The sequence below is a fragment of the Chelonia mydas genome, chromosome 5 (genome assembly GCF_015237465.2).
Source record: "Chelonia mydas isolate rCheMyd1 chromosome 5, rCheMyd1.pri.v2, whole genome shotgun sequence".
Lineage (NCBI taxonomy): Eukaryota > Metazoa > Chordata > Testudines > Cheloniidae > Chelonia > Chelonia mydas.
Genome location: NC_051245.2, coordinates 93,170,118 through 93,192,011, shown reverse-complemented (window position 1 = coordinate 93,192,011; position 21,894 = coordinate 93,170,118). Strand labels below are relative to the sequence as shown.

At 44.0% G+C, this 21,894-nt stretch overlaps 1 protein-coding gene across 9 annotated transcripts in view; it reads right to left on the bottom strand.

Annotated features, from left to right (window-relative positions):
- PRUNE2 (prune homolog 2 with BCH domain) overlaps nucleotides 1-17,482 on the bottom strand; it is a 185,647-nt gene extending 168,165 nt beyond the window's left edge. For 8 of the 9 annotated variants that reach the window (XM_037901818.2, XM_043547213.1, XM_037901819.2 and 5 more), the window contains exon 1: nucleotides 16,905-17,071. In XM_037901818.2, coding sequence (XP_037757746.2) covers nucleotides 16,905-16,940 — 36 coding nt within the window. In that variant the 5' untranslated portion in view covers nucleotides 16,941-17,071. Of the gene's footprint in view, nucleotides 1-16,904 lie in introns of all 9 variants that reach the window. The other variant, XM_027827905.3, reaches the window with a different exon arrangement.
- Nucleotides 17,483-21,894: the final 4,412 nt, after the last annotated feature.

Genomic DNA, 21,894 nt, shown 5'->3' with positions numbered 1-21,894 from the left:
CGGGCGACAGAGTTTGTCTTGGGTCACGGTCTCTAAACCGGGAGGCCGTGCCCTTGCTACTATCCGCCCTTTTGTGCTCCCTGTCCACCTCAATATTTGGGGCCGTGATTTACTTACAAAGCTGGACACCACCCTCGATATTAATATCTGATGGCTCAAAACCCTCCCTCACCCACATTGCCCTCCGCATTACCCTTGGTATGGCAATCCTTAGAGCCCGTCTGGATTGACCAGTGGCCCCTCCCTCTAGAAAAACTGAAAGCGCTTCATTCGCTTGTGCAGCAGCATTTGCAGGCACAGCGCTTGGAGTGCTCTACTAGTCCCTGGAACACCCCGGTGTTCGTTATTAAGAAAAAATCTGGTGCTTGGCGGCTGTTACATGATTTAAGGGAAATAAATAAACGCATCCAACCTATGGGCCCCTTGCAGTTTGGCTTGCCAAATCCAAATTTAATTCCTCAAACCGATCAGCTCTGTGTGTTAGATTTAAAAGATTGTTTTTTCACCATCCCCCTTTGCCCGCAAGATCGCGAAAAATTCGCGTTTACGGTGCCACAATATAATAATCAGCAACCCTCTCAAAGGTATCAGTGGAAGGTCTTACCCCAGGGAATGCAAAATAGTCCAACCTTGTGTCAGCTTTTTGTGGATCGGGCCCTCACCCCTTTCCGTGCCCGGTACCCTACGCTAAAGGTCTACCATTATATGGATGACATTTTGCTTAGTGGTCCCCAGGTCACGGAACAACAGATTGAATCTTTGTCTCAAATTCTCGGCCAAAATGGCCTGTTGGTGGCACCAGAAAAAATCCAACGCTCTTATCCCTACCACTACCTCGGCCATAAGGTTTTACAAACCTTTGCTGCTCCGGTTCGTCCGGCACTAACTCTACCTCAACCCCTAACCCTTGTTAAATTACAACAGATTTTGGGTCATTTAAATTGGATTCGGCCCTATTTTCGTCTCCCCACCTCAATGCTGCAGCCGTTGTTCAAGCTCCTACGTGGAGCCCGAGCACCGGGTGCAGTTATTGCCATCACCGAAGAGCACCTTGCCTGCATTCGACAAATCAATGCAGCATTGAGTCAGCAGTTTGTGGACAGACCCCCTGAGGTCCGTCCCCTACGGTTGATTCTTCTTGCCACCCCTCATACGCCCACTGCGGCTCTGTTTGTACCCCGTACGAATACAGCCGTCTCTATCATAGAATGGCTGTACCTCTCCTCCACTCCTCCTCGGAATATTTACCCATATCTAGATGCCCTGTCTGATCTTGTTCGCAAAGCCCGCCACCGTGCAGTGCAACTCACTGGCATTGATTTAGTTGATATTGTGTTCCCCTTGTCCCGTAGTGAATTTGATTCCTTGTGCCACACCTCTTTGGCTTGGCAGGTTGCTCTTTGTGATTATGTGGGAGAAATTTCTTATAATCCCCCAAAAGATCCTCGGTTGGTAATTACCCAAAAGGTGCCTCTAATTGTTCATCGTCTTAGCCACTCTCAACCCATTGTTTCTGCTGTTACTCTTTTTACTGATGGCTCTCCACATCGAGGTGTTGTCACCTATCAATCCGGTGACCCCCCTCGCTGGCATTCTCGTTTTACACTGCCTCAGCGTTCCGCGCAGCGCTCGGAACTGGCTGCTGTTATTTTGGCCTTTCAACTTTTTGCTGATTGTCCCTTTAATTTAATTGTGGACACCCATTATGTTTATCAAGTGATTGATCATTTACCCCTTGCCCTCATTACCCCTCAGGTCGATGCGGACCTCCTTCGCCTATTTTTGTCTTTGCAATATCTTATCTCCACTCGTAATTTTCCTTATTTTGTTGCTCACATTCGCAGTCATACCCCTTTGCCTGGGTCACTCACTGAGGGCAATGCGCGCGCCGATCGCGCGCTACGTGGTCAGGTAAATTCTCTTTTTTCTGACCCCATTGAAAGCCATGCCTTTTTTTCATCAGTCTGCCTCTGTTTTGGCCCGGCAGTTTCACATTCCTACTGATCATGCACGTTCCATTGTTCGTTCCTGCCCCCACTGTGCCGCTGCTGCCCCTACCTTTTCTTATGCCGTTAACCCCAGAGGTACCGCAGCGAATCAGTTGTGGCAAATGGATGTCACTCACGTGCCACAATTCCGCCCCTATTCCTTTTTACATGTTTCTGTTGACACTTATTCAGGATTTCTCTGGGCAACCCCACAGCGTGGGGAAGCCACTGCCAAAGTGATTCACCATTTGCTAGCCTGTTTTTCTGTTATGGGTCGCCCAAGCCAGATTAAAACAGATAATGCCCCAGCCTACTGCTCCACAGCCCTCTCCACCTTTTGTGCCCGATGGGACGTCCGTCTTAAACACGGGATCCCTTATAATTCCACGGGCCAAGCCATTGTTGAACGTGCCAATCGCACGCTCAAAACCTTGCTTGATAAACAATTAAAACAAGGGGAGCTGCGTCTCCGAACCTTAGGAGACATTCAACAACAAATGCATATCCTTTTGTTTACTTTAAATAACTTAACGCTGAACGCAGATCAGCAGACCCCCGCGGATCGGCATTTTCACAAATCTGAGGTACTGGAAAGACCGCGTGTCTTTTACCGTCAGCTGCCTGATCCGCAGTGGCTGGGCCCAGTACCTCTAATCACTTGGGGTCGGGGATATGCTGCGGTGTCTCTCCCTGCAGGACCGTTGTGGGTTCCAGCCCGGTGTGTGCGACCGGCACTGAAACAGCATGGCATGGCGCCAGGGGCTGCCGAACCCCATACCGGAGTTTCAGCTGACCTTGGAGGAGAACGCGGTGCCTCCCGGGTCGACAACGGCGGGACGGAAACGGAGGAGGCGTAGCGTCCCAAGCCAGCCCGTGACATGGGGAGCAGTAAAAGCATTGGTCGCGGCGGCTCAACGAAGACTGGCAGCAAACCAACAGCCAGAGACTCCTGAGACTTTGTTTGTGGCGATTCTCGCCCAAATCACTGCTAATTCTGTACTGATTGTATGCTTTTTGTGCCTGCTGTTTCCTGTGGGGGTTGGCTCGGAAGCGCTTCCCCCGTTACGGGCCCGAATGACGTATAACATATGGGAAAGGTTGGCTTCAATAGCAAATGTTACCCACTTTTGTTTGTCTAATTCTGTAGAAGCCGGAGAATTGTTAGGTACATGCCTTATTCCAGTATGTCATCACCCTGAGGAGATAGGGAATGAGACGATGCTCGCTGCTTACGCGAATCTCTCTTCCCAGTACTCTGGCATGGCTAATTGGGGCCCGGCCCACTATACCTTGCCTCGCACGGCTATATCCCTCCACACACCGTACCCGGCCGGGGCCAACAATGTCACCTGTGCGCGTGTGGTTAACTGCACTAGTACAAAGGTGCCCTTGGGCTGTCGGCAAATTCCTCAACCCTTTTTAAATTGTTCCCATGCTGTAAATGTTTCATACAATTATGGCCATATCATCCTACCATCAGGGTGGTTTTTCACCTGTGGCTCGCGCACCTTTAGTTATATTCCTGCAAATTTAAGTGATGGCACCCTTTGCTGTCTTAGCAGAATGACACTTATATTGCCTTTTGCCAGCCAAAAACGCAGTAAAAGAAATACACCCCTTTCCGAAGATTGTGTTGCAGATGTCAATCTTCTCAGCCGCTCTGAGTATACCGCCTTAGCGGCCTCTATTGTTGGGGTCCCCGGGCTTGCCACTTATACAGCCAGAACCCTAAATGCCCTGGCGTGCTTTGCAGCGAAGGCAATTAATACAACATCCAAGGCAATTGCCCTACTTAATGCAGAGCATCACGAATTAAGGGATGCAATTTTAGATAACAGAGCAGCCATTGATTTTCTACTCTTGAAACATCACCTAGGCTGTTCCACGTTTCGGCATATGTGTTGTTTTAATTTAACTGATAATAGTCGTTCCATAGAGACTAGACTGGCCGAACTGGCCAATCTTACGGCACACATACGTCAAGATGTGGGGTTTGAGGGCTTTTGGAATTGGCTTACAGGTTGGCTGCCATCTCTAGGCTGGCTGCGACAATTTTTCGGTTATGCTGTGTTTATAATCATTGGGCTTATTTTTTGCTGCTGCTGTGTACAATGTATTCCCTCTTTGCTAAGGCTTTGTAGAGATACGCCCTGGCAAGCTCCCCGAGTTATGTCCTTGTCTGTTTGGGAGTTAAATTGCTCGCAAAAGCAAATTGACGGCTCCCATGAGAGGGCAGAGTATAATTAAACAAAAAGGGGGAGATGAAGGGCCCATGTTTGGTCCATCCACCTGCAAACAGTCAGGGCACACCCTGACCGTTGTGAGGAGCAACACATTGCTCCGTCCAAGGACGAGGACCAGATATGAACCCTGGGAACTTGATTAAAGGACAGTAATCGTGGGAAGCTTCCTTGGCTTGGCCTTAAGGCCTGAGAATTAAGAATGTAGTAGATAGAAGCTGAAAAACAAGAATATTAATCAATGTCATGCATTCCTTTGCGGTGAAAGTAGGTAATGTGCAGGGGGGAGAAATAGAATAAAGGAGAAGGTGGAAAGCTGACAGGCAGCAGCCCATTTCAGCTGACCAGCTTGCTTGCTTGAATAAATCTGTGTTCTGTCTCATCATTGAACCGCCACAGACAGGGCCATGGGGAAAGGCTGCAGTCACTCCCTGGAAGAGGGAGGAGTATTTGGAGGCTGCAGAGATGTATACCCTGAAGTAACTCCTGGGAGGAAGGAGTAGTGAAGCTGGCAGACCCAGAGAAGGAAAGGAGAGCCAGATGGCTAGAAAAGGGCTCAGGGAAATGGAGCAAGGTACAGGGTGGAACACACTTTGACTGCTGGCTAGAGGGTCTCTGAGCAGGAAGCCAAAGTAGAGGGTGGGCCCAGGTTCCCCAACCAACCACTAAGGAAGTGGCACCAGTGGGTAGGAAGACTGCCTGAGCCTGTGTGTAAGAAGAGACTTTCCAACCGCCAGAAGGGGAAACCACAATAGTGATCTAGCCAGAGTGCTCTCACTAAGAGGCCACAGCACCTCCCAAGATGTGAGAGGGGTACAGACAAAGAGACTGAGACTGAGGCCGGAAGTACAGTGTGCAAACGCAGGAAGGGGTGTTGACCTGTGATGAGCTATTCCCCAGAATGGCCAGGAGGAGGCACCATACCAGCAGTGAGTAGAGCACCCTGTCAGACAAATTGGTAAAAACCCTGGGGGGGGCCGAGTTTCATCTTCCACTGCAGCTTGGAGCATGGGTCACTTGCTGGCTGAACTGGTATAAATGGTGAATTCTGTGTAACTTCTTTACAGTAAGATATGAGGGCTTCAATAACTCAGAGAGAGGTTATGGGCTTATTTACAGGAGTGGGTAGGTGAGGTTCTGTGGCCTACAATGCACAGGAGGTCAGACTAGATTATCATGATGGTCCCTTCTGGCCTTAAAATCTGAGTCTATGAAGCTAGTATCTGAGGTATGGTCTCTTGCCTACTAGGAACTGAAATGAGACCACTAAACTCAATTCATGTGCAAAACAGCCAATAGATGATAATGACACTTTACTTGTGTGGGCTGACTGTGATCTGACCACATGTGTATGAAAGGGTCTATACCCCAATACCAATCCTTACAGCCACCAAGATTCCTACTGGCTTCACAAAATAATCCTGTGAGCAAAGCCAAGGCACACAAGGATACACACGGTCTGTCTTAAGGAAGCTTAGGGCACTATTTATCCAATTTGGAGCTATTACAATCCATTAGTTCAATAATCTGCACTTAAAAAAGAGCCCAGAGCTCTTACAGTATAATCAATCAATAACATACATTTCAAAATCTCAGTGCAGGATGTTTTCACTTTAAAATGCCTTGAATGCAAACAATAGTCTACAAGATCAGCTTCAAAGATGAGACACAAACTGTAAAAAGTAAAGAAATCCATCCTTAACTTCTCCTGTTGCACCAGGAGGGCTCATGTGACTATGACTGGTGCTGCTATGGCTTATTGCTATGGGTTGGGTTAAGGATGAAGGTTTAACTTAATTTCCTTGGTTTCTGCCACAACCCTAATATTTCTTAAACAGCATTTGTTATAGGTTACTATGCACTTTTGTCACTATATAACTACTCCTGATTGATGGGGAGCGAAGAGCACACATGCAGATTCTGTTCTTACAGCTCCTTGTTAATTCCAGATTGGTAATTATTAGCTGGTCTGCAAAGAAGTCCCTAGCTTTTAATAACTATTTGTTTAAAGAAGCAATGACTATGTTTGATTTTTAATAACATTTTTAGGGTAATGTGGGGATCAAGCCATCACCAAGTGGTCTCAGTCTGAACACTGGAAATGGAGATTTTTGTACATTTAAAAATTACAACTTAAATTTATGAATTTCAGTTGGAGGATACAGTGATTAATGTGGGTTTGAAAGGCCTAGAATGTCATTCTCCCTCCTTGCTTGCATTCCAGGAGTGTAGCAAAATGCAATCAGGGACAATCTCATGGGAATATAGCATCCAAGTGCAGACAGGATGGGCTGGCTGTTCACATAGGTAACTGGCCAGCTATGTAACACTGTAAGAAGCGAAAATGGCAGCCCATAAGGAACATGAGACCCCCTAGAACCTGTTTAGAAGAGCCAAGGTGTTGCTTATTATTGGATGCAAGTGAACCTATAAATTATAAATTTCTACACTTCTTTTTGTTTGTTTGTTGCTACAGATAAATAAGGGAGGTTTGTGCAGAGAGACAGGTAAGCACGAAGTGGAGGTTATGGGGTGGTGGAGAGAGGAGAGTTGAGTTGAGTTTGCCTGGTTTGGGCATGCCTGATGGATCCCAGATACTTTAATTCCTAAGGGGCAGAATGAAGAGGTTGTCTAGGTGGAAAGTGAGAAGACTCACCTTGAAAATTCTGCTCTGGGAGGGAATATTTGGGGAGAGAGTAAATGCCCCCACCTTTCCTTCTTCCCCCTCAAACACTCTGTGCGCAATGCACATACATATTAGTTTCTAGGATGGGGGGAAACTATGGTTCTAAATGAACTATGGTTCAATCTATCTGTACCACTCTTCTTGGCATAGTAGCAATAATCTGCCTGGGAAAGCTGGCCCACTGTATGAAGTTGCAGATGTCCACAAAATATAATTGTGCTATCGGGTTCTGAGATGGTGTTATGAAGTTAGCATTGTGAGATTATCACACATGATGAAAACACAAAGCAATGTGATGTCATGTGTGACGCTGGCAAACGAAGTGCCAGCACTTGACAAGGCTTTAGATCTCAGCTGATCACGGACAAATTCATTGCTGGAAAGCAGCCTGTTTCACCCATGTGTTAGTATGGTTAAGATGAGTATTGAACTTATAACAATGTGTTTATAGTGTTTAGACTTTGAAATTATGAACTTCTTATAAGCTGCTGATATATTACTTATAATATCATCTTCACCTACTACAAGGTAATATTTAAGTTTTTGCTTTATAACTGGAAAAAAGTGTTTGCTGTGAACCTGTTGGGGGGGGATATCAAAACTAAAGGGGCCATTGTGGGACATCACAATACAAAGACTTTGTTAACTGCCCCTTCACATCCATGAAGAAACTATGTGCAAAAGATCTTGTCCCATCAGCTTGAATTATGGAAGAAGGAAATTATAGCTGACAAGAAAAGTTTTCATTTCTCATTTGTTGTCTGGATTCTCTCAGAGCTGGAGCCAAGAAGCAGAAGTAGAGTTCCCCAGGGTCAACCTGGGTTAGCCCTAAAAGACATTCAGAGCTGACAGATTATTACAACTGTCACCTTTTAAACCCATATAACATAACTAATTCGTATATATGTGTGTGCACCTTGTAATAACTCTCATTTCTTTTTTCCTAATTAATAAATCTTTAGTTGGTTTATTACAGGATTGACTGCAAGCATTCTCTCTGGTGAGAGATCTAAGGTACAAATTGACCTAGGGCTAGTGACTGGTCTCTTAGGACTGAAAGCAACATGAATATTTCGTGATTTTTGGTGTGGCAAGCTAGCTTGGAAAACCCAAGGAATATCTGTGGCTCCATGGTAAGGCAGTGTTTCAGGAGTTCACATTTGTTACTGCATTGGTGAAATCTAATTACATAGAGTCTGCACACCTCAGGAAAATAGTGGACCACCCCCTGCTCTAGATTGGGCCTGAATGGCACAGTCTACATCATAATCCTTTTGTGAAGTAAACAGAACTTCATTTTAAAGTTAAACTTTATTTTTTCTATAACTTAGGTAAACTTTGAGAACTAATTACTGTATTTTGGCATAGCAAATGAACTGTCTGTCATGACGACCATCTCATCTGTTGTTCAGACCAAGTCAAGTGAAAGGACAGATAAGTCAAACTTTACAGAAGAACGAAATTTTGCTTATTTTCTTAACACCAAATGGTTGAAGTCAGATGAAAATATTTTCTTTTCTCCTGCCTGAATTTTTAAAAAAAAATCCAGAAAACAAAAGTAAGCCAGAATAATAAATCCAAATAACTTTGAGATGGGTGGGGGAGGGGGGAGATAAAATCTGGATTTGAATAGTATGATAAGTTTATCTCTAGGAAAAAAAATTCGACTGATTTCTATTGAACACAAAAGCACAATAATAGCTAATCAGGTGGCTCAGGTTTTGTTCTTTTGGTTTTTTCCAACTGCTGCCTAGCAAAACTCAAGCATTTATTAAACTTCTCAAGTTGCTATACTTTTGTTGTTGTTGTTGTTCAGTAATAAATCATTATACAATGAGACTTTCTATTAGAAAAAAAGAGACTTATTACAATGTGATGGTCTACCGCCTAATCAGACTGGCTACCTCACTAGCTTAGTTATTTAGAAAGTGCCAATCACTGCAGAAAAAAATATAGACTTTCCCACATAGGGATCAGAACTGTGCTGATTACAACAACATTTAAACACAGCTGTTTCTAGAAAGATCTAGCAGCATTTCTCCGATCATTATGGACAAGGAGGCTTCGTCTGAGAGCGGTGCTATAGAACTGCTCCAGATAAGGAGACCATATTTTCAAAATCAAGATCCCAGGATATTTTTGTGGCAACATTTTTATCATTGCAAAATAAACATATAAAGATTTTTTTTTAATGTATTATAGTGTTGCTGTGGCTAGTTTTTGACCAATTAATGACACATGCATATTTCTTGGAATGGAGAACGTTTCCAATAACTTAGTTTTCTGAACGTGTCTGTCATGTAATACTGAACAAGACTCATGGAAATTCACTTTGAACACCTTAAAAGAGTATAAACACTATCAAAGCTTTCTCTTCACACCAAACATTGCTTATTACATTGACTATGAAACACTAGGCCACTTCAGTTGTTCCAAAGGAAGTTCCCGGAACAATAGGCCATTACATGGAAACCCAGAACTGTCCTGATAGTCACTTTAGCTTTTGGAGGTGGTCTATAGAATGGTTTGGCTAATACAGTTCTCAGACAAAAATCACTGTGAGTACTGCTTACAGGAAACCTGACTGTAACAACTGAATTAAGAAACACTTCTAAGATCGCATTATGATTTCAATATGGATGGGAATTAAAATATACACACATGGAGATAACATCCATGTAATAAATGGCAGATCCATGCAATGAATAAACCTCTCCTTTCCTCTGCTCACAGATTCATCTGCCTCAAGACTTTCTACCTGAACCTGGTCAGGAATTTTTCAACAAAATGCTTATGTCAAAAAATGCCAATTTGTTGGACCCAAAACTTTGTGCAGAAATATATTATTTTTGACAAAACTTTTGTTAGGAAGGTTTTTGCAGGTCCAGGATGGAATTTTGAGGGTGACAGAGACCTGGTCCACCCTAAAACACCCAATAACCTAGTGGTTACAGTACTTATTTAAGCTGTAGGAGACCCAAATTCAAGGCCTGGCTCTACCTGATTGATAGGAGGGACTAGAATGGGGGGATCTCCTACATCCTACGTGAGTGCCCCAACCATTGAGCTATACAGCCTCTCTCTCTCTGATGGTCAATGTCTCTTGTTGAAGCTGTCCCACTTTACAGAAATAATTCAGCATTCATTGGGTCAAAGAGAGCAAATTCAAATGACTGGATTTTTTTAAAACGTATACTACCAGAGAAATGTTTCTTCTTTCCTCCCTCTCCTGCAAAGCTAAAATCTTTTTCCCCCAAATTTCCCCTGCCCGAGACCCACGATAGGGCAAAGTTCAGTTTCTTGTAGATTTTGCTAGTATTTTAGGCCCTGATTCAGCAATTGAAGCATTTGCCATTGACTTCAATGGGACTACTCATATGCTTAAAGTGAGGTACACTGCTGAATTGGAGCCTTATTAATTTTACAGGGACAAAGTAAATTAATAGTATTTATTAACCTCTGGAAAATTACTTATTTCTGTCTGAGAAGGAACTGCACTATCAACAAACATTACATGGCACTATATAGTTGTTACATTTTGAAAACATTGTACAAATATTAATACATTTACAAGCATTGGTGTCCTGATTATGTGTAACTGACATTGCCCTTTATTATGAAGTACTGAAAATTAAAGCATTTGAACAAACAACTAACCAGCTTCACAGAACTCCAATATATTTCTTCAAACATTTATAATTTCTGTTCAGGATAACCCATCGGTCAGCTTTGCATCAATCATTACAAATCTTTCATACCACAGCATTCAAAGTTTTTTACAGGAATCATTGAAATGTGGCTACCTCTTTGGTGGAACATAACAGCTCTTTAACAGCAGTTTAGGACAGGAAGTTCAAGAATCCTGAACTAAAACTTCAGGGGAATATATATAGCCTGGATGTGATTACACAGACAGGAAAAGGGCCAGCACAGTGGAGCTATTACATAGCATACGTTTATCATCAAATGACAAAGTAAACAAAACATGGTTATGAACAAAATGAAAAGAGAACATTGTTTGACATCTTCCAGATGTCATTTTAAAAAAAAGTCCTTAACCCTTTCACTGCCACTCTTTCCACTGCCTGTATTGTGCTGCAATCTTACATTAAACTCTCATTAGGCCATATGGCATCATTCAAACGCTTAACAGTCATTCTAATATTATTGGCACAAGACTCTGTATCTTTTGCTAGAGGAAAAAAAAAATACAGACACGTCAGGTAGTTTAGCCTTTGAATTTGTCCTCCCACTTCAATATGTGTGTGCGTGTGCGTGCACACGTTTGCATATATATAAATTATGCAGCACATCAAATTTCCTGCCACTAAGAAAAAATTTACTTTTGTGTGGCACACTCATGAACAATATGTGAGCACTCCCAGCTGTCTTCCAGCAGAAATGCCATATTGAACAGGTTCCCTACAACCATACATATTCCCACTGATAAAGGCCTCTATGCCTCCTGTTTTGCATGACAACTGGAGAAGCCATACCAACAAACACACATTAAATGTGGCTTATTAGCACTGAAGGAAGGAATCAGAGGCTGCAAAAAAAGCATGTACACAAATGCATCCTCTTAAGCCAGGAGCAGCCCCTCTATGTCTTTTGTATCCTGGTATTTCAGGGATATAACTGGCTGGCAGTGGGGGCAGAACCAAGAAAGAGTTGCGAGCGCTAGCATGCTCCCCTAGCAAACTGGGCTCTGATGCAGTTGAAATCCCTTTGGACCTTAATGTTGCTCTTGCAAAATAATCATCAGTGAAGCAGGCTAACCACGCAGATATCCCAATATCGAGAGGTTGGGAGGCAAGGATTTCTTGTGCATTCTCAGGCTCCAACTGTTCTGATGCACTTCACCCTTCCACTTTAAAGGGAGAATGCACAAAGACTTGTATAGTACCTTTTCCCCTTCCATTCATTTTGTGTGAACAGAAGAATGTTATTTATTTGAAAATGCCAGTGCAAGGAGTTGACAAGTGCAAGACATATTAGTGATAACAAAAAAGAAAACATTTATCTGTGCTATCTACAAAGGAGGAAAATCAATAGGGAAATACTTCTTTTATTTTTACCTTAGTGCTACTACTGGCATTCTGTGTGGCTTTGCATAGAAACACAGAAGGCTAACAGACTCCATAATCGATCTCCTAGCCAATGCAAAATTGCTCTCTGCTCCACATTATAGCAGAGTATAGTTGTGTATAGTGTACTGTCTAGTTTAGTTTTAAAAACTGTCAAAGGATAGGGCTTCCACCACTTCCTTAAGGAAACTATTCCACAGTCTCATCTTCCATCCCCTCACTTCTCTATTGGTCTATTGAAACTCCACACCCTCACACCCCAAAATGGACTCCACACAATGTGGACAGCCCTCTATAGTGTCTGAATAAGGAGGAAATAGTTCCTCAGCAGCACCTCAGTCACTCTTTAGCATCTGGTAGGGGTGATCCACTTACAGAGAATCCCTCCACATGTGGGGGGATGGTTTGACCCATTACCAATGTCTGTGTTGCAGTAGAGTTCAAATCCCCCCCACCCCCAAATTAAGTGGTGTGACTAGTTTTAACAAGTTCTCTAGTTGGAGACCTTCACTTGTGTATTTTGGAGGTTCTTTTTTCCATAATCTAATATGGTGCTTTCTGCCACCTTTCTGCTCTCTGGATTCGAGACTGTTTGAGGGGCCAAAATATCCTAACTTGCCTATGATGAAGCCCAGAACCACTCTTGCAGAATATGTCACTTACTCCCACCTCTGATTCCCCCCGCCCCCCCGCCAGCCCCACCTCCAGAATTTGTCCTAGACCAGGGCCATACTCAGCAGTTACTTAAGCAAAACGCTCATTGATTTCAAATAGAATTTTGCCTGAGAAAGAATTGCAGGACTGGACCATAAATGTGGATCATTTCAGGATAATTACTGTCCCACACCTTAATATTTTTTTCACTAGCCTTTTTTTCCTTCAGCCTTAGAGTAACAGTTGTCTTGTCCTATGCAAACATATCCCTGGATTGCATTTTTGTAACTAAAAATTCTGCACTGAGCATTACTGAGAATAATCTGACACTGCATATAAAATAACAGTAAAATTTATTTTCTTTAAAAGAATACATTAATGGAGATTTTAATATCATTAGATGCTGTGTAGAGATTTTTACTTTTTTGGCAGTTATAGAGTGCTACATAATACTATATTATTTGAAATCATGAAATAGGACAGTCCTATATATGATTAAGATTTTGTCACAGTTATTTTTAGTAAAAGTCACAGACGGGTCACAGGCAATAAACAAAAATTCACAGGAGCCTGTGACCTGTGTGTGAGTATACTAAAAATAACCGGGGAGCAGGGCTGGGGAGGGGGAAGACAGCTGGAGCCCCAGGGGGGACTGACAGCCTGAGCTCCATTGCCATGGCAGGGGGCACAGCCCTAACTCCAGCCCTGGCCGTAGCCATGAGAGGGGTGGGGACTCCAGCCCCGGCCACAGCTGCAGCGCAAAGGCCCACAGTTCCAGCTTCAACTCAAGTTGTAGGCTCGGGTCGGGGGATAGCGGGAGATACACAGTCTTGGCTCCAGCCCCAGGATAGTTGTGTACAGCCACAGCTCCAGTAGAAACCGGGGGGGAGGGGACGCAGCTCCAGCTCCAACCCCAGCCTCAGGGGGGGAGCACACGGCCCTGGCTCCAGCGCTGGCAGCAGCCACTGACAGCTGAAGCCGAAGAAGTCATGGAGGTCCGGTAAAGTCACAAAATCCATGACTGCCATGACCTCTGTGACTAAACCATATCATACAGGCTAGAACTTATGCCATGAAAGGAAACCAGCATTGATTAATATTGTGGCTGGAGTCAGATACAAATGAATGATGAAGCGCTCACAGTAATAAACTTTCCTGTATAATCTGAAGCAATTGTTCATTTAAAGCCGATTTTGCCACCCCTTGCTCTAACTGAGTGGGCCGGTTTTGTTCAATATCTTCATTAATGATCTGGAGGATGGTGTGGATTGCACCCTCAGCAAGTTTGCAGATGACACTAAACTGGGAGGAGTGGTAGATACGCTGGAGGGTAGGGATAGGATACAGAGGGACCTAGACAAATTGGAGGATTGGGCCAAAAGAAATCTGATGAGGTTCAGCAAGGACAAGTGCAGAGTCCTGCACTTAGGACGGAAGAATCCCATGCACAGCTACAGACTAGGGACCGAATGGCTCGGCAGCAGTTCTGCAGAGAAGGACCTAGAGGTGACAGTGGACGAGAAGCTGGATATGAGTCAACAGTGTGCCCTTGTTGCCAAGAAGGCCAGTGGCATTTTGGGGTGTATAAGTAGGGGCATTGCCAGCAGATCCAGGGACGTGATCGTTCCCCTCTATTCGACACTGGTGAGGCCTCATCTGGAGTACTGTGTCCAGTTTTGGGCCCCACACTACAAGAAGGATGTGGAGAAATTGGAGAGAGTCCAGCGAAGGGCAACAAAAATGATTAGGGGTCTGGAACACATGACTTATGAGGAGAGGCTGAGGGAACTGGGATTGTTTAGTCTACCGAAGAGAACAATGAGGGGGGATTTGATAACTGCTTTTAACTACCTGAAAGGTGGATCCAAAGAGGATGGATCTAGACTATTCTCAGTGATAGCAGATGACAGGACAAGGAGTAATAGTCTCAAGTTGCAGTGGGGGAGATTTAGGTTGGATATTAGGAAAAACTTTTTCACTAGGAGGGTGGTGAAACACTGGAATGCGTTACCTAGGGAGGTGGTGGAATTCCCTTCCTTGGAAGTTTTTAAGGTCAGGCTTGACAAAGCCCTGGCTGGGATGATTTAGTTGGGATTGGTCCTGCTCTGGGCAGGGGGTTGGACTAGATGGCCTCCAGAGGTCCCTTCCAACTCTGTTATTCTATGATTCTATGAGTGGTACTCTGCAAGTCATTCTACTGTACTCTGCAAGCCATTCTACTGTAATCACTTTAAACCAATGGGACTGTTATGGCCTAAGGTACCACTCACTGTAAGTAAAGATTGCATAATTTCACCCTTACAGTAAATATATAGAGTTTGAACCTCCACTGTATCTAAGCAAAACACAGGTGCACTGGAGCGAGGAGCTCATAGACTCAGACTTTAAGGCCAGAAGGGACCATCATGATGAGCTAGTCTGACCTCCTGCACATTGCAGGCCACAGAACATCACCCATCCACTCTTGTAATAGGTCCATAGCCTCTGGCTGAGTTAGTGAAGTGTTCAAATCAATAAAGACTTCAGGTTACTCCACCATTTACTCTACTTTAAACCAGCAAGTGACCCATGCCCCATACTGCAGAGGAAGGCAAAACAACAACAACCAGGGTCTCCACCAATCTGACTTGTGGGAAAATTCCTTCCTGACTCCAAATATGGCGATCAGTTAGACCCTAAGCATGTCAGCAAGACCCACCAGCCAGGCACCTGGGAAAGAATTCTCAGTAGTAACTCAGAGCCCTCCCCATCTAGTGTCCTATCTCTGGCAGCTGGAGATATCTGCTAATAGCAGTTGCAGATGGGCCATATGCCATGGCAGGGAATCTCATCATACCATCCCCTCCACCAACTTATCAAGCTCATTCTTGAAACCAGTTAGGATTTTTGCCCCCACTGCTCCCCTTGGAAGGCTGTTCCAGAACTTCACTCCTCTGATGGTTAGAATGCATCCTAAAAGCATAACAGGAGAACATTTAAACAACCTTTTAACAGGCAGAGTTACGACAATACAACTGCACATTTTCTGCCATGTGATCAAATAGACATTCCTGATGTAGACTTTACTGATTGCCTGCACAGAGTGCTTAAGGTTAAGGGGATCAGCAGTTAAGTATTTCCTCTTGTGCTTTGCTACCCCTCTTAGAAGGTGCCTTCATTGTCAAATTAAAGCACTGTTTTTAACTTGATACAGGACAGCAAAAGACAGCTTAACGACTTCCAAGTTATTATAAATAGGGTGTGGTTGGCTTAGGAATGGAGGCTCTCTCCAGTGTAGTGCCTCTCTCTCTAAAGCTTCAAAACAGGTCTGGAAATCAGGAAGTTGCTGCTACTGGAAGTATCAACACTGAAGTTTATTTTTCTTTTATGATAACATCCCAGGAAAAAAATACAAGCATGCAGGGCCTGATTTTCATAAATTACTGAGGCAAAACTCCCATGACTTCAATGGGAATTTTGCCTGAGCAAGGACAACAGTATTAGCAGCCCAACGGGTAACATTATGCTAACCTGCATGTGAACACATGAATAGCAGGCAGCCCACTAAAGGCAACTAATGTGGGACTGGTTCTTCAACAGATTATAGAACTGTCTGAAGAAAGGTATATAGTAAATATCTGGGGCCAGATCATCAACTGGTGCAGCTCTGCTGCCTGATTTCAATAGGGTGACATCAGTTAACACAAGCTAAGGATCTGAATTACCTTGCAAATTCCTTTGATTATTTGAAATCTTGATTACCCAGACTTATTCCGTGTTCCAAATGACCTTCAGATCACAGAGGTTGCACAGTAGATAGACTGTTTTCCCCTCTACTTTTGATAGATTTCTATGTTTTGGTCATTTTTACAGCAACTTGATGCATATGAAAGACACTTTACAAACTCATAAATAACTTCCTGAAGTGCCCCATTTACTGTTATTCCCCATATGGAAGTCAAATATGGTTTTTAGAACACTCCATAAAATGATGAAAGAGTGCTAACCGCAGGGTTACAATTCGGTTACTTTAGATGAGACAACAAAAGAAAAACAAAACATGTGATCCACTGAAAGATCACACGTTATGTCTTGCCCCAGCTGCTCAGGTTGCTGATTAACTCTTACTAACAGATTATCCTTTTGCGTGGACTAAAAAGCTGCCCAGAAGGTTTTTGTGTGCAGCGCACAAATGCAAACAGACCCGCAAAGTAACAGTCACCTAAGGCTTTGCTGCCCCCTCCCTTCTTAACTCTCCTCTATAACTTACCAGCTTGGATTTGGTGCGCTGCAAAAATTCTTCCATGTTGTTGTCATAGGGAATCCGAGCAGGCAGGGCAAAGTTCCATGCACAGAGCCTCTGGCCTGAGCGGGGCGGCTCCTTCCAGCTGCGACTGCCCGGGCTGCTGCTGCGGCTGTCCGCGTGTCCCCCCCTCAGCGCAGCGCTGCCCGGCCAACTCCTCTCCCTATCCTGGAACGTGGGAGTAAGAGACAGGGGTGCCCGGGGCGGAGTGGGGCGGGAGCGGGGTTGCGCGCACAATTCCAAAGGTCGGCCTGGCTCCTCAGCCAATAGCACGGGCGTCTCCGGCTGGCTGACGTCAAGCAGGCAAGTGCTGCAACCATGGACAGCGCCCAAAAGTGAGGACAAAGTGAGGGGATGCAGGGAACTCTGCAGCAAAGATGCGCTGAGGAAGCTCTGTGTGTGTGTGTGTGTCTCTCTGTCTCTCTCTCCAGCGCCTGGCTGGCACTGCAGTGGGTTTTATTGGCCGGGTAAGGAATGGAAGCGCTGTCTGGACAAGGCAATGCACTCAGATAGCTCATAGTCGGATATGTCTGCTCCAGAGGAGTGATTTAAAAGAGAATTACACGGAAGTGTTGCTGTGTCCCTGACACACACGTTGCCTCGTGGCCACTACATTACAATAAACTTACCTCAGCGAGGAACAATAGATTAGAGCCTAAAAGGATTTAGTCTGATAAGAGAGCTGGGGATTTAAGTGGGTAACCATCTGAGGACGGTGTGGTTACTACTCCAAACTTCCAGTCCTGTGCTTTAAATACAAGAGCATCCTTCTTTACAATAATTACTCATACAGCATCTCTCAGGTGGTGCCCTTAGTCAAGGTACAAAGGTTAATTAATTCAACATAATTGACCTGTGAGGTAGCTTAATAGTTCTTTGCAGAAGTGCTGGAACAATTTGGATAGTGCGGGTGCTGAGAGCCATTGAACCAAAGGGTAAACGCTGTATATGATGAAAACCGCTTCAAGTCAGGGGGGCCGTAGCACCCCCAGCACCAGCACCTATGGTTCTGACCCATTTTACAGGGGGACAAACTGAATTGCAAAGGGATTGAGGGCCCTATCCAGGGCCCACTGAAGTCAATGGACATTGCTAACTCAAGGTTACACAGTGAGTCAATAGCAAAGCTGGGACTAAAACCCAGAAGTCCTGGCTGCCTCTACTGCTCTGACCACTAGTACCCTTTGGCTTATATCCCTTACTATAGATAACTAACCTGAATATGAAATCATCACAATTATTACTCCCAATCAATTGTGCTTCATCTGTGGAGTTAGTAACTGGTGATTATTAATAAATTCTGTGCTCTGAGGTCTGGGAATTTTTCTCCCTTGTATTATTTTACAGCCTACTGAAAATATTTCAGGAAATTCCAACAGCATCTGATTCCTCATTAACATGTGGGCTCTATTTCACTCCCACTTGGTTTAATAGTTCTTTCATGATATTTTGCAGATGATATTACTGATCTGTCTGTCACAAACTATATATCCTACGTGGTAATATGCTCTTATTCTAATTTGTTCCATGGAACAGAAAAACTGAACTGCACCCCAACCACTCAAATTAGAATCGTAGACTTTAAGGTCAGAAGGGACCATTATGATCATCTAGTCTGACCTTCTGCACAATACAAGCCACAGAATCTCACCCACGCACTCCTGTAACAACCCCCTAACCTATGTCTGAGCTATTGAAGTCCTCAAATCGTGGTTTAAAGACTTCAAGGTGCACAGAATCCTCCAGCAAGTGACCCGTGCCCCACGCTGCAAAGGAAGGCGAAAAAACCCCAGGGCCTCTGCCAATCTGCCCTGGAGGAAAATTCCTTCCCGACCCAAAATATGGTGATCAGCTAAACCCTGAGCATGTGGGCAAGACTCACCAGCCAGACACCCAGGAAAGAATTATCTGTAGTAACTCAGATCCCACCCCATGTAACATCCCATCACAGGCCATTGGGCATATCTACCCTAATAGTCAAAGATCAATTAATTGCCAAAATTAGGCTATCCCACCGTATCATCCCCTCCATAAACTTATCAAGCTTAGTCTTGAAGCCAGATATGTCTTTTGCCCCAACTGCTTCCCTTGGAAGGCTGTTCCAGAACTTCACTCCTCTGATGGTTAGAAACCTTCATCTAATTTCAAGTCTAAACTTCCTGATGGCCAGTTTATATCCATTTGTTCTTGTGTCCACACTGGTACTGAGCTTAAATAATTCTTCTCCCTCCATGGTATTTATCCCTCTGATATATTTATAGATACCAATCATATCTCCTCTCAGCCTTCTTTTGGTTAGGCTAAACAAGCCAAGCTCTTTGAGTCTCCTTTCATAAGACAGGTTTTCCATTCCTCGGATCATCTTAGTAGCCCTTCTCTGTACCCGTTCCAGTTTGAATTCATCCTTCTTAAACATGGGAGACCACAACTGCACACAATATTCCAGATGAGGTCTCACAAGTGCCTTGTATAACAGTACTAACACCTCCTTATCTCGACTGGAAATACCTCACCTGATGAATCCCAAGACCACATTAGCTTTTTTCACCGCCATATCTCATTGGCGGCTCATAGTCATCCTGTGATCAACCAATACTCCAAGGTCCTTCTCCTCCTCTGTTACTTCCAAGTGATGCGTCCCCAGATTATAACAAAAATTCTTGTTATTAATCCCTAAATACATGACCTTGCACTTTACACTATTAAATTTCATCCTATTACTATTACTCCAATTTACAAGGTCATCCAGATCTTCCTGTGTGATATCCCGGTCCTTCTCTGTATTGGCAATACCTCCCAGCTTTGTGTCATCTGCAAACTTTATTAGCACATTCCTGCTTTTTGTGCCAAGGTCAGTAATAAAAAGATTAAATAAGATTGGTCCCAAAACCGATCCCTGAGGAACTCCACTAGTAACCTCCTCCCAGCCTGACAGTTCACCTTTCAGTGTGACCCATTGTAGTCTCCCCTTTAACCAGTTCCTTATCCACCTTTCAATTTTCATATTGATCCCCATCTTTTCCAATTTAGCTAATAATTCCTGATGTGGAATCATATCAAATGCCTTACTGAAATCAAGGTAAATTAGATCCACTGCTTTTCCTTTGTCTAAAAAATCTGTTACCTTCTCAAAGAAGGAGATCAGGTTGGTTTGACACGATACTACCTTTTGTAAAACCATGTTTCGTCCCAATTACCATTGACCTCAATGTCCTTAACTACTTTCTCCTTCAAAAAATTTTCCAAGACCTTGCAACTATAGATGTCAAACTAACAGGCCTGTAGTTACCCAGATCACTTTTTTTCCTTTCTTAAAAACAGGAAGTCTGTTAGCAATTCTCCAGTCATACGGTACAACCCCTAAGTTTACAGATCCATTAAAAAATTTTGCTAATGGGCTTGCAATTTCATGTGCCAGTTCCTTTAATATTATTGGATGAAGATTATCTGGGCCCCCCGATTTAGTCCCATTAAACTGTTCAAGTTTGGTTTCTACCTTGGATGTGGTAATATCTACCTCCATATCCTTCCCGTTCCCCTTTTACTATTGGTTTTAATTCCCTTTGCAATTATAAAGATATATCAAGATTAAAATATTTAGTGGTTTGTAGTCTAGCCCAAAGAGCATAATTCTCAGAAACAATCACTGGAAAGGACATTCAAGAAAAAACATATTTCATCCTACAAAATTTCACAGTAGAATAGAGAGGATATTACTACATTTATTCGTGGTGTTTGGGGTTTTTTAAAATTTGAAACCCATTACTTTAATGACCCTGTCTTTGACTCTAGATTTTCATTTGCCACTTAGAAAATATAGACTGTGACAGGGTCAGGCCAGATGGCTACAGGAGACTGTGGGGTTTTGTTTGCTTGTTTGTTTGTTTGTTTTTTATTTTTTCCAAAATGTACTGACAGTCGGATGGGTGAGGCTACAGGGACAGTATGAAAGTCATGTTCTCCCCTCATGTTCTAGAGACGTGTTTAAAGCCTTCTGTTCACATCTGGACACTTAATGTTGCTCTGTGGCTGAGTCCCATGCTCTTGAACCATCTGTATTTGTCTGTGCAGCCAACTGCGCAGGTAGTTACACCCATCTCAGACACACTTTAGTTTAGGAGAGTGTTAGAAGGCAGATACATTAGTCCCAGATTAAGCAGGTCCATTTTCCCTGGGTAAGGTAACAGGGGCAGTTCCAGAACAAGAAGGAACTTGCTGGAACAAATTCAGACAGGCAGGCTAATTATGACACCTAGAGCCAATTAAGAAGCTGCTATAATCAGTTAGGGCAGGCTGGATAATCAGGTCACCTGAGTTTAAAAAGGACCTCACTTCAGTTTGTGGTGTGCTTGCAAGGAGCTAGGAGCAAGAGATACTAGGAGCTGAGAATGAGAAGGCGTACTGCTGGAGCACTGAGGATTACAAGCATTATCAGACACCAGGAGGAAGATCCTGTAGTGAGGATAAAGAAGGTGTTGGGAGGAGGCCATGGGGCAGTAGCCCAGGGAGTTGTAGCATCGCACAGCTGTTCCAGGAGGCACTCTAGACTGCTGCAGTCCACAGGACCCTCGGCTGGAACCCAGAGTAGAGGGCAGGCCCGGGTTCCCCACAAACCTCCCAACTCCTGATCAGACACAGGAGGAGTTGACCTGGACTGTGGGTTCCACCAGAGGGGAAGGTCTCTGGGCTGTTCGCCAACCCACATGGTGGATCAGCAGAGACTGCAGGGATTGTTCTCCTTCCTTTTTCCCTTGCTGGCCAGTGATGAGGTTAGCTGAGTGAACGGTAGGTTTGAGCCACGAGCAAAAGTGGCCAACCTGAGGGCTGCCGTGAATCTCTGAGGCAAGCAAATCTGCCAATAAGTGCAGGCCCCACCAAGGCAGAGGAGGAACTTTGTCACAAGACGTTTTAAGTGATTATATATTTTGAAAAATATAATCTTACAATTACAGTTGTG